This window comes from Cyprinus carpio, chromosome A7 (assembly GCF_018340385.1).
Source record: "Cyprinus carpio isolate SPL01 chromosome A7, ASM1834038v1, whole genome shotgun sequence".
Lineage (NCBI taxonomy): Eukaryota > Metazoa > Chordata > Actinopteri > Cypriniformes > Cyprinidae > Cyprinus > Cyprinus carpio.
This window is the reverse complement of record NC_056578.1, coordinates 10,269,882-10,284,088: the sequence shown is the minus strand read 5'-3', so window position 1 is coordinate 10,284,088 and position 14,207 is coordinate 10,269,882. Positions and strand designations below refer to the sequence as shown.

The following is a 14,207-nucleotide window of genomic DNA, read 5'->3' as shown; positions in this document are numbered from 1 at the left end:
CAGCTGAAAGTCCATGTATGTTCACACCTTTTGCTGCTAGGAAGCTCAGACAGACATCAATGTTCTCGATCTAGAGAGAAATTAATGTTGATAAGCACTGTAGCGATTATTTAATATAATCATTACAAACCACACACACATTTAAACAGAGAAAGGAGCCATTATCACTTAAAACAAACAGGCCGGTTAAGTTCAGAATAGATGCTGTATGTGTCCATGCAGTCTAGACTGAAGTTGCTTCACATCTGCTCTGTGGCTGAATACGTGACTGGACGTTCACTCACTCTAGGAGCTGCAGTGATATCAGAGAGCATAGATTGGCTGCTCAGTCAAAGCAGTATGCAAAGTCTTTGCTCCCAATCGCTGAGGGAGTCACGTTTGCCCTGTTGCTAGGAGACGCCGCCGAGGCCCTGACGCTGACCCAGCTGTATCCTAGTGTCACTCAATTCAGAGCATAAGCGTATCCTATTGGCTAAAAGGAGAGTGATGTAATAGGCTATACATAAAGGTCATGTGGACTCTACTAGGAATAGGTTAATGACATTTACCATACTCTCGGGTCGAGGTTACCCTTAGTCATGGTTCTATTTATAGAGCCAATACATCATATTATAACAACAAAATAACAAAAAAAAAAAAAAAAAAAAAAACACACACACACACACACACACACACACACACACACACACACACACATATATATACTAGTAGACATTAAATTAAAATCTATATTTCAGGGAAATAATAATAATAGTAATAATAAGAATAAGAATAAAAATAAGAATTTATTCATAATAATTTTACCATAATAATGTAGTATACAATAAAATACAGTGATTTTTATCTAATATAGAATATTTTTTTACATTTTTGCCTAGTCTATTAAAAAAGGTGACAAATATTCCTACTAAGACTAATATGTGTAGTTTCTCAAATAATAAATTTTCATTTAGTGTAAACTCTATTCATGTCAAAGCTGTATTTTGTATCAATTACCAACTCTTATGAATGCACCAGCCTTTTTACAAATATTAAAACAAGTCAGTAATTTCATATGGGTCCCATATGTTTTGATAATACATTGTTCACTATTAAAAGGTACAGTATTAAAACATTGGCGGAACTTCATTAAAAGCCAGTGCAAAAAATGGCTAAAATAAGTCAGTTCTAAGAAAACACTAGCATCATTTGTTTGCAGAAGTTGCTTGCTTTGATTTATTTTGTTATGCAATGAAATTCATACATTTTTAACTGATGCTCAAGTGTCCTAATATTTTTTGGGGGCCACTGTATAATTAATAGAGCATGGCTTTGATTTACTGCCCATGTTCTGCATTAAAGAACTGGTCATCTGCCATGGGTTAGTCAGCACAAGTGTGAATTATGTCAGCAATAGCAACACATTTCTGCCCCACTGACTGTATCCCAGTTGCTGGCAGCCAACAGTTGCTGGTCTAAAGGGTCAAGGGAGATCTAGAAATGTGAGGAAAGAATCTGCTCTAGATTCCTCTGGCCTTTTGAAGGAACCACATCCCAGACATCCAGGACTAAAAATAAAGATTCTAAATAAAAGATATCTCAGAAAGAGGGGTTGAAATGAATCTATATCCTCTTTCTCTTTGTGAATTGAATTACAAGGCATAATAATATATGAAGTCAATATGAATGCATTAAAAAATGGAGTGCAGGGCAATTTAGCTCTAACATAACAACATTGTCTTCTCTGATTGTTGGTGCACAGGTCATGCACGACAGCAAACACCACTCTGAATGACATTCTCATAATAGCTGCATTTAAAACTCACTGGGTCAATAGAAATCAGAAGCTACTGGAATAAAAGCAAACAACTGACTGCAGAGTCATAAAAGCACCCAAACCAAACATACTGTAAACTAATGTACGAATTAGTGATAAATACTAGTTATTGACCAATATGTGTTTTTCAAAGACCAATGCCGATCTAGATTGGCTGATAAAATGTGCAATGTATATTTTTACTTAAAATAAAAAATAAAACAAAATAAAATTAATAAAATAGGATAACATTTGAATTTTACATTTGATTTCAATAAAAATAAAACATAATTTTAAGACTGCACATACATACACAAAATTGTATTCAATGAAATCAACACTTAATTTGACAATATTAGACAATATGCTAAACTATTATTACAATACTCTAATAAGAAAAAATATTGACACAGATATTGGAAAAAGGAAGTGAAGTGATGAAAGGAAGTTAAATTGTCTCAAAATGACCAAATATCGTCTAATATACATAATTCTTTCACTAAAAACACAGTAATAATGACACAATGCATATTTGAGCTCAATGTTGAGCTTAAAGCTTTTTCCAAATATATTTACATATTTTAAGTGAACACTTAAGGTCTGAAATACTTCAGCAAAATGTTTGACTGGCCAAATAAGCTAAAAACCTTACAAACATAATTCAGTTCATTTCAAGTTTATATTTGTAACGCTTTTTATGATAAAAATTGTTGCAAAGCAACTTTACAGAAAATTAAGTTTCTACAATATTTAGTAGTAGCTTATTAGTGGCAACTGTCAGTTTATGTGCATAATGAAAACAATAAAAACCTTATTTCCATAATACCATTAAGGCACAAAGAAGCTTAAACCAAGATAAACATCAATTGAATTTACTTAAAATCATATTTACTTTCCATTCATGCGGCTGTATGATTGTCACAGTTTATACAACACTCGAATATTTCTATCAGAAATAACAATATAATGAGCATTTTAAGTTCTTACTCCTCCTTCCATGCTTATCCTGTATCAAAAATCAATTCAGGAAGCCCTTAAAGCAACAAGAGGCCCGTACCTGAAAAAAGAGCGCTTCATTTGTATCTCATCTTGAGAGACTGTAAAAGACTGTGAGAGTGTATCTGCACCTGAGCGAACAAAATCGTGTTTAAGAGAGGGACAGCCTGCTAAACAAACAACTTCACAAGCACATAAACTTGCTTATACGCACACACTTGAACATATACTGGATACATTCCTTCTATATGAGACTCCTCACACACACAGTCTCTCTCATTATCTGTCTCCATCTCCCTCTCTGTCATTATATTTTTTATCACCACTGGTTTCCTAATAAACTCCTCTTTGTGTGGAAGTGTGTTTATGTGACAGTGGGTTAGAGTTGAGGAGAGAGAGAGAATGCATGTACTTAAAGGTGATGATTGACAGGCGAGTTGGTCATGTGACAGGGAGCACTTTATGTACTGACATGAAATACTGTATGAAAAAAACAGACACATGCATATTAATAGAATTACTTTAGGACGGTGTCTTATCAGGCTTAGTAATTTTTTTTTTCTCCAAGCTCCACTTATTCATATAATTTAGTTATTTTATGATCATTTTAATTTCATTAATCACTGTGCGAGATTTTCAAGATCAGATCAAAATTATTTTGTTCAATAGACTTTATCCACTTGTATTCAATGTCTAATGTCAGAAATTTGCACCAAGCTTAGTTTCAATAAATGCACTTCTTTCCCACAAGCTACGTTTTGGGTTCTTAAAGTTATTGTAAGTTTTCATACAATTAATTCTTGTATTGTGAAACAAAGGATTAAGAAAATCCAAAAACATCATTAAAGTCACTATGACCCGGAAACACATTTTGAGTTTAATGCAATGAAGTAAAAAAAAAAAAAAAGAAAAAAAAAAAGAAAAATGTCACCTTACATTTAAACTATTATACCTCAGCTTTTAGTAAAAAAAACATAATAATATACTGTATATAACAAACCTTTTTTCTTTTTTTTTCCATATTTTAATGCATAAAACTAGAAATGTGTTTTTTCCAGGTCAAAGCAACTGATGGAACAGGTAATGTGACCATTTCAAGATATGACCAAAAATAAAGCAATTTTAATATGTGACCTGTGCAGAAATACATTCTATCTAGAGTGCAGTGTCATGTAACTTCATATGAAATAAATCTTTTTTTATTCATAGATACAATACCGTAAAAATAAGGAAAGAAATACCATCAAATTAAGTTTTCTATTGGAATATATTTTAAAATGTTATTTATTCCTGAGATTGCAAAGCTGAATTCTTACTGACCTCAAACTTTTAAACAATAATTTGCACTCACACTTACTCAACAAAAACAATGAATCTCATCCAACTTGACTTTCACCACTTATCTACTCCAGGTCTCATTAAAATTAAAGCAAAGAAATTCAAGAACAACGAGCGCCTCTACAGAAGAATGTGGCCCGTGTTTTGATTCCTTCTACATCCTGAGCACAAATCACACACAAAAAAACTCCCATGATGATCGACAGACAACCAAATTAGATTAACATGCCAATCATTCCCCTTATAATTTTTCCCCTTAACTAACAAAACAAAAGACAAGAGTGTTCAGGAAAGTGGTTAATGCTACATCTTTTGCTTATGATCTTTTGTGACAGAGTAAATGACTTTAAGGTGCTATAAGTCATGTTAGCTGCTTCGCTAACTTCCACCAGACGTGTGACCAGAGAATGACTCAGCTGAAGCTTCCATCTTTGTGTCAATACGCACCAGTAGGGAGATGAATTTGAGTTACGACACTGAGATTTGCTGTGTGTTTTAGCAGCACTGTGTCAACAGCCAATGACATAAATGCTGCATATCTTGTGCTTTTCTTTGTCTGCACTGCTGGTGGGTTAAACAGGAGGAGGAGAAGATCTGAAAGGGATCAGACGGAACCAGCAAGTGTAAAAACAGCCCCAAAGGTGAATGACTGATGAAACAGCTATCAAATGAACACAAAATATCCAGGGGTAACACTTATATTGTTTCAACAGAAAGAACTAACACTCCACATAATGAATTAAGCATGTTTATTTCATACATATTTACCTTTTTTCCATATATATTTTAAGACCCAAAAAAACATTGAATTAAACGTAAATTAATAAAAGCACACAATCAAAGACTAAATGAAAGCATATACACACACACACACACACACACACACACACACACACACACACACACACACACTACCAATTAAAAGTTTGGGGTCAGGTTTTAAATAAATAAATAAATAAATAATACTTTTATTCAGCAAGGATGCATTCAACTGACCAAAAGTGACAGTAAAGACTTTTAAATTGTTACAAATGTTGTACATTTCAAATAAATTATTTTTAACTTTCTATTCATCAAATAATCATGAAAAAAAAATGTATCATGGTTTCCACAAAAAGATGTTTTTTAAGCACCAAATCGGCATATTAGAATGATTTTAGAATGATCATGTGATGTTGAAAACTGGAGCAATGGGTTAAGATTCAGCAACATTTCAAAATATATTAATATAAAAAAAAGTTATTTTAAATTAAAAATAAACTTTTTTTTTTTTTTTTTTTTTTTTTACCATATCTTAGATCAAATAAATGTAGCTGGGGTGAGCATAAGAGACATTAACCCCAGTACACTTTGTTTTTCTAATAAATCTTCTTGGTCTTAATGTGCATGATATTCTTAAGTGCATGTTTATTTAAAGAAGAAAAAAAATTCTTCATAGTCTTTAATCATTTAATAAAAATGTAATGATTTGCTTCAACACTTTGGTTAACATCAGCAAGCTTCTTATATAAAACCCATTCCAATTATTATTATTATTATTATTTTTTAAATATGACGTGCTTTGGAAGATGGGTTGTGTACTGCATTTCATGCTGAGCACTCAAAACTGTTCAATAAAATTCATCATATGCTTAGCTGCATCAATATTATGATCTCCAAGCTATTGTGAGAAATGCATTCAAATTCCACTCCTCGGTTTACAATATGAGCCCAGACCCCTCTGCTGATTATCTAAATGTGTTTACATATTTAACCATCTGAATGCTGAGGTTAAGTATCATGTCAGCAATTAGCAGTCACAGCGATATTATTCTGCCCAGTGGATCTTTATGCTAATCAACCCAAGTGCTTGTAAGCTGTTGCTAGAGGCCCATTCACTGAGCGATTGGGCTATTCCCGCTCTTCATAAAAACACACAATGATGATATTTACATAATGGCTTTGCTTGCACCTGCTTCCAGCAGTGCTTTGCTTCCTAGCTAAAGACACACACGCACACAAACAAATACACACGCTGGAATTTAAACAGCTTTGGGGTGACTCATACAGGAAAACTGCATTCAGATGCATAAATACAGAATGCCTGCCGAGATGTACAAAAAGATATGCATATATGCATACACTCATACAGTTACCACCAGCCGAGTTATAGAAGAAGAGCAAATTCAAAAGACCTGAGTATTCATGCAGCTACAGGATAAGAGAAAACAGTGAGAAAAGAAAAGAAAAAGAAAAAGGAAATGGGAACACAAAGGCTGTGTGTGTCTAAATGTAATAAATTATAGTGCAATTTGCTGCTAAGGGGGCAGAGCTAATTGATGGATCCAAAGAAAGAGGAAGTCAGAGAGATAGCAATGAGAAAGATGGGTAAAAGAGATCAGCTCCTGTGGTTGAACAATTAGACCCCTGCCACTCAACTTAACCCCAAACCCCTAATCTACCTCTCACATCTGAAAAGACCAGCATAGTCATGCTGTTTACCAGCAAAACTTTCTTTGTGAAGCTGGTCGAAGCATTAGGGCTGGGAAACAAGAACTGGTTCTTTATCTGAACAGTTTCATTTTATATATAAAAAAAATATCAGGATCAAATAATCTTCACAATATTTGGTTTTATTAGTGCACTATTTTTCTGACTATTCAGTTTCAATTACAAAGTCTCAATGCTAAATCAATGACTCTAATGAGTCAGTTCTTTTTAGTGAATCAACAACATGCAATGCAACCAATGAAGCCCATTTCCTGAATGAACGATGAGTTGGTTATTGTGAATCAAAACATTGAATCAGAGTGGTTACCAAATTATTCTGCAAATTATTCGATTATTGAACCGCAAGTAATTAATTTTTTTTATGTAATTAAAGATACACATAATGTTATTGTAATCAGTGTTTATTTATTTTTTATAAAAGAAAAAAATAAATAAATATGTTAAAAATCTATTACGGGTTCCACAAAAATATATAAGCGACACTGATAATAAAAAATGTTTCTTGAGCACCAAATCAGCATATTAGAATGATTTCTGAAATTCATCTTTGCTATCATAGGAATAATTTGCATTTATTAAAATGCAAATAATTCACTTATTGAACCGCAAGTCATTACTTTTTTATGCAATTTAAGATACAGATTATGTTATTATAATCAGTGGTTTTTTTATTATTATTTTTTAATAAAAGATAAACAAAAAAAATAAATAAATATGTTATAAATCTATTAAGGGTTCCACAAAAATATATAAGCGACATTGATAATAATAAAAAATGTTTCTTGAGGACCAAATCAACATATTAGAATGATTCCTGAAATTTATCTTTGCTATCACAGGAAAAATTTGCATTTATTAAAATGGAAATTATTCACTTATTGAACCACAAGTCATTAAGTTTTTATGTAATTAAGGATACACATTATGTTATTGTAATCAGTGTTTTTTTGTTGTTGTTTATAAAAGATAAACAAAAAAATTAAATAGATGTTACATTATTTTTGTTTGTTTAGTATTGTTATTTATTATATAGTTATTGGATGCCACATCTAAAAAGCATGAGAAGCCATTACTGTATAAACGCTCCTTTTAATGATGTTACACTACCTTTCAAAAGTCTGGGGTCAGTTATTTATTTATTTGGGAAAGAAATTAATCCTAATACAATTCATACTTAAACTGATTAAAAGCGACAGTGAAGACATTTATAATGTTACAAAAGATTTCTAATTTGGGAATGAATGAAGGAATGAATGAATCTATTACGGGTTCCACAAAAATATATAAGCGACATTGATAATAATAAAAAATGTTTCTTTTAACAGAGAAAACAAATATTAAATTGTAACATTTTGCAATATAACTGTTTTTACTGTATTTTTGATCAAATAAATGTAGCCTCAGCGAATGTTTTTGAAAAGACTTACCAACCTCAAACTTGTGATCTTTCATTCATATTTGTTCTTTTAAAATATAAAAATGAATTTATCATGCTTAGTTTTCCAAATATTTCTTTCTAAAAAAATACTAAAAGAATCCATATTTGAACCGCTAAGAAACATTAATTGGAATCAGAACCAGAATCTTTCAATTCCTCGGGATTCCCATCCGTATCAACTGCAACAATATTATCTTTCTAGTGAAGCTAGTTGTCCAAAGAACGCAGCACAGCAGTCTCCAAAACCAACATGCAATGGTTTCAGCTGGGTTTCATCACTGTCAAAACAAGAGCTATTCCTCAATAGACCAACATTACAATCCAAATCTCTAATAACAACAAAACGCACGTATAGACCTCAAGCCCTTTGAAAATGATTCCTTTGTTGTGTCCAATCAGGCTCGATAGCCGCCTTTGTAATCGAGACAAGTCAAAACCAACCCCTGCCCCTGGTTCATGTGTGATACGACTGTCAAGATACTCAGACTTCTAGGGTTTGTTTTGCTTAGCTTTGGCTTGGCTAAAATAGCTCTTTATGTCTGTAATCTGGCTTGTGCTTCTTCCAAACCTATACATTTACTGATGGTTTTGAGAGTTTTTTAAAGTATCTGCCAAACTACCCCCCCCCCCTTAAACCAGAAGTTTCTAAAGAGACACCACAAGAGAAGCAAAAATAACAGTATTAAAGTGCATGTCCATAAGCCTGCTGGCAACATCAGTGAGAATCTAATGTATTACACTCTCAGAAAAAGAAAAAGAAAAAAAAAAAGCACAAAGCTGTCTCTGTGGCGGTATCCTAAGGTAGAATAAACTAAAAGGTACATCTCTGTACCTTATTTACCCCTAAATGGTGCATATTAATATCTTAAAAGTACATCCAAGAACTTTAAAAGTGCATATTAGTACCTAAAGTGGACATATCAGTACATTTTAAATACAATTAGTACCTTTTTTCTGAGTGTAGTTTCCCTGGACAGATCTAACATTGTCTTTTAATGCACAAAAGTGCATTAAAGTCATTATAAAAATACACTGGCAGTAAAAACAACAAGCAGAAGACAATAAAACACAAGTTCTTACCATTTGAGAACGACTCTTAGGGCATCCATTAATCTCCTCAATCTTCTCATTTGCTGTGAAATCCGAAAAGAGAGAGAAATACAGACAAATGAATTGCTAAAAAAGAAAATAAGTGACAGATTTCCTTAATTGTAAGCCTAATGTGCAGTATGTCCTTTTTGTTTCTGTGCCGGACAGATTTTTGACCCCTAATGTGGAAACTAGATCCAGTTTGAGCAACTGTGTGGCAGGGCCTGCAGGGATGAGACTGCTTTGGGGCTTTCCTGAGGGTGACTGCTCTCCACCCTGCATCCCAGCGGGCCCAGCACCACCCCCCACCACACGGCAGCTGAAACAGGGCCGTTCACGCACAGCTGACAACTGCACACACAGCTACAATGACAGCTACATGCCTGCAGGAATCACTTTACAGCCTGTGCTGTGGGAAATATGTGTCAGGAATGTGTAAGATGTCAGGTGAGTAAGCATGGAGGACAGACACATCTGAGAAGAAGGGGCTCTCAGACTACCAGAGAACCATTTGGGTGGCCATGTCTTCTAAATAATTTATGATTTAATTATCATTTTATAATGTTATTTAATATTGAAGCCCATTTCCACCATGTAATAAAAAAATCTGCAATTCTGAAAGTCACTAGAAGGGAATATATATATATATATATATATATATATATATATATATATATATATATATATATATATGATGTAAACTCACAATTATGAGTTTTTAACTTGCGATGCATGAACTCGTTACTGCGAGGAAAAAGTCAGGATTGCCCTGTAAGTTGGTGTAAGCTCAAAATGTCCTTATTGTCACCATTTCAAGCATTTTCTTATTTTAAAATTTACTTTCAAAACTTTAGGGCAAAATCCATCATCTCTCATTAAAATAAATAAATAAAAATGTCACGTATGGAATTTGTGTCTGTCAGACAGGGCAGTTCGGATTTCAGCTTCAATTGGCAAGTGTTTGATTCTCTTGAGATGTAGAAAACACTAGAGGACAGTGGGATGACCACAATGATGAGTAATTTAACACCACTTCACCCAAGAACACTGTACTTTATGCTCTTAGAAAGTAACCAAATACTTTCCAGCTCTTACAACACTTTTAAGAGGACAGAGGTAATGAAAAACTCTGTTTTTGTGTGTCCATGGGAAGAGCTGCTGATTTTCTTACCAGGCACTCAAAAGTACATAAATACTTTAAAAACATTAAAACATTAAAAGCTCCTGCAATTAGGTACAGCTACAAAGAGGTCACACACCCTTGAGCTAATTAATAGTCTGCCATAACAGAATGATCACTGTTAAAATATTAGTATTTAGAAATATTAGTGTACAAAAAGCATTGCTAATTCAGATGGTTTTGAAACATACAAATTTATAATGAATGAATGAATGAATAAATGAAACAAAATGTCATCATTTACAATAGTAAAAGTAGTTGAAATGTTTTTCTAATATAATTAATTAAATTTTAGTAAAAAAAATGCAGGTTTTTAATTCAAGAGAACTATATAAATAGATTATGTAATATTAATGCAATATTATTGCTGTTTGTAGCCATGGCTCCTGATGATCCTGTTCAACTTGATTAACTTGCAAATTGCATTTAGGACATAAATGACTGAATGCCACAACATTTCTTACAACTTAACCAAGATAAAACTGAAGTTTTGATTACTGGATCGAAAGCACAGAGAAAGAAATAGACCCTTAAACTAAACATACAAGGATTAAACCCAAGCCAAGTGGCTTGTCTTTGATTTGGATTTTAACTTTAAAGCTCATGTATGTAATATTACAAAAACTGCATTCTGTCATCTGAAGAACATTGCTAAAGTAAGACCATTTCTCTCTCTGGACAATACAGAAAAATGATTGCATGGATTTGCTCCAGACTATCTTTCAAAAATGCTTATAGTAAATCAACCCAGAAGAACTCTCAGATCTTCAGATTCTTTTCTTCTAACTGTACCTCATAGTAGAACTAAAAAATATAAAGTATTAATAGTTTTAAATAATAGTTTTAAATCTAAATTAAAAACATTTTTTTTTTTAATCTGGCCTTCCTGTAATGTCTTTTAAAGTCTTTGTATATTTTATGTGTTTTGTTTTCCTTCCTTTTTAATATTTTTGTTTTATATTTCTTATTTTAATCATATAAACTTAATTTTTTGTTCTTGTATTTTAATGGGTTTATTTTTATTTTGTATTTGGTGTATTCTATTGTTTTTGCATTTGGTTCCTTCTTGCTTGTAACACACTTTGAACTAAAAGAGCTATATAAATAAAAAAATCGCTCTTTTAATTTGCTTGATTATATTATCCATGATTTTATCATCTCAATTTAGTTTAATAAATTCATAAATTGAGCACAAAACTAATTACCTACAGTATACGAATGAATGAATGAATGAATGAATGAATGAATTAATTAAAAAGCAGCTTTACCAATTGTCAGCAAGAAGCTTTTAATCATTTAAAATACAATAAAATTTAGTATAATTTTCTCTTACATTTTTTAATAACATAAATATCTGTTGACAATGGAAAACTTTCACCCATATTTTGACAATTTATTTTCACTAAAGTTATTTGAAACATCAGCACAGACACTTTACTTGCAATATACTTTCTTTGTATATAAAATGTAATTTGATTCGAACACCTTGCACAGAAAATCTTTGATCGACTCTTTTTGTCTGTTTTAGGGAGAGTGAATCGCTCACCAATGACCTGGATGATCTCAGCCAGCAGCACGCCGTCGCTCACATCCTGCTGCAGGTCTTTAATCAGCCGCTTGTGTCCCGATTTTGCCAAGTAGTGATTGGCCCAGTCCGTGTAGATCTGTCAACATGAGAAAAGAAACCTCGTTTATAAATCCATCCATAAAAAAGTTTCAAACAACTATGACTGACGACGTTCACGTAAGCGGGACGCGTCTCTCCGGCGAGTCCGCGACTCAGCGCTGCTCTATTCAAGTCCACTCCATTGTGCATTATTCAAGTTATTCAGCAGGAATAATGCTCAAATTCTCCCCTTCACTGGGGCAGGAGGAGGGAGACCCCGAGGGAGCCTAAATTAAACCTCTGAAAGGAGTCATGTGTTGTTTGCTGTTTGGAGCTGGTCTGTCCAAAAACATTCCTGCGTCCCGTCACAAGTAAAGAAAAAGAGGTAAACAAGTCAAGCAGTTCAACAAGCATTAAAAACCACTGAGATGCCAAATCCGTCACTTTATTTTGTAAAATAAAGCTTCTCTAAAACATATCTTTAACATACTTCCAGCATTTAATTACTTTTATTAACAAAAAATATGATAGCTATTTTAGCTATTATTCATTTTTGTTGTTTGTGTTACATATACCATGATATTCTTTGAACTTACATGTAAATACCATGGTATTTTCCCATTTGCCTTCAAAATCACAATTTGAAATAAAATAATAGCCTATATAGCAGGTGTTTATTCCATTTTATTTTTATTTTTTGTATTTTTGTATTACAATATTTTGTAATATTTTTCAGTATTACCTTTAGCTCATCAGTTCAGTAATCCTTTAAGTCAATACGATCATATCAACATTTGTAACAATGCTTTGAAGGTGCAGTAAGAATGATTGCTTGTTTATTTATTTATTCAGACTGGCTGATATGTTTTTGGCATATATATAGAATTGTGAAAAACTTTAAAAGATAATTTAAAAGTACACTAATAAATGTTGTTCAACAAAGTATATAATTATTAAACAGCTTTTCTTGGCTACTGATATGACTTGAATCTTTATTGTGATTTTTAATATATTTGTTGAAAGTACTGTGCCTTTCTTTTCGTAACAGTTAATTAACTGAATACTTTCATTCAGCAAGGACGCATTAAAGCGACAGTAAAGACATTTATAATGTTACAAAAGATTTCTATTTAAAATAAATGCTGTTATTTTGAGGTTTCTATTCATTAAACATTCAAAAAATTTATAACTGTTTCCAGAAAAATATTAAGCAGCACAACTGATTTCAACACTGAAAATAGTCATTTAAAAAAAAAAAAAATTAAAAAAGATTGCTAATAGCACATCAGCATATTAGGATGATTTCTGAAGGATCATGTGACATTGAAGACTGGAGTAATGATGCTGAAAATTCAGCTTTACATCACATTAATAAATTACATTTTAAATTATATTACAATAGAAAATAGGGAATGGGAATAATTTTGGGAATGGGAATAATTTTTCACACTATTACTGTTTTTTTTCTGTATTTTTAATCAAATAAATGCAGCCTTGGTGAGCATTAAAGGCTTCATTTAAAACATCTTTAAAAATCTTACCGACCCCAACCTTTGAACAGTAGTATATTTGTCAAAGATACTATATATTTCTGTATGTGTAAAAATGTCTAAAATTGACTTTATGAAGTTAATGTAATACCAGCTTTATAAAAAAGCAGCATTCATTGCACATCCTGCACTGGGACATTTTCCTTTATAGCAAAAAACACCTGATCACTCACAAACATCCATATACATGCCATCTGAATCAGCACTTACGATGACAGTTATACGATGACCTTTATATTCTGAGTCACTGAGGCATGATGCTTCAGTCCCAATGCTGTACGAATATTGTGACAATCCCTCATCTCACACAAAAGCAGCACTTAGAAATTCGCCCCCATACAAATCCTGCTTTGTTGTGTGGTTGTCAAACTAGCATCTAGTATTTCTGCACTCTTCTGAGCTCGTGGTTTTGTACAGTCAACTCTTGACCCGAGCGTGAGCTGTTCTCTGAGTTCAGACATGCCTTTAGGGCTGATTTGTCACTGAACAACTCTGGAGTACTGACCAGGTGGCTCTTACACGCATTTGGTGATGAGAGTGTTTGACTACCTGTGTGAGTAAGAGGGGAAATATCAAACGGGAGTTCCTGAGTGTGGTGTATTTCAACAATTTACCAACAGCTGTCACTTGGACTCATCTTTAAGCTCAAAGCGGGAGGTACAACACTGTTCAACTACAAAGGCTCTCATGTCAAACACTAATCACAGGGCCGTTGGTGTTAGTCA

The 14,207-nt window shown here is 32.8% G+C and overlaps 1 protein-coding gene across 3 annotated transcripts in view; it reads right to left on the bottom strand.

The window, feature by feature from the left end:
* The window catches only part of LOC109092612 (neuron navigator 2-like), a 126,924-nt gene that overhangs the window by 53,289 nt on the left and 59,428 nt on the right, over positions 1 to 14,207 (bottom strand). For all 3 annotated transcript variants that reach the window (XM_042759560.1, XM_042759558.1, XM_042759559.1), the window contains 3 exons: positions 11,873 to 11,990; positions 9,138 to 9,190; positions 1 to 70 (listed from right to left, as the gene is read on the bottom strand). The exon at positions 1 to 70 is cut by the window's left edge and continues 3 nt beyond it. In XM_042759560.1, the coding sequence (XP_042615494.1) occupies positions 1 to 70; positions 9,138 to 9,140 (73 nt within the window). In that variant the 5' untranslated portion in view covers positions 9,141 to 9,190; positions 11,873 to 11,990. The remainder of the gene's footprint in view (positions 71 to 9,137; positions 9,191 to 11,872; positions 11,991 to 14,207) is intronic.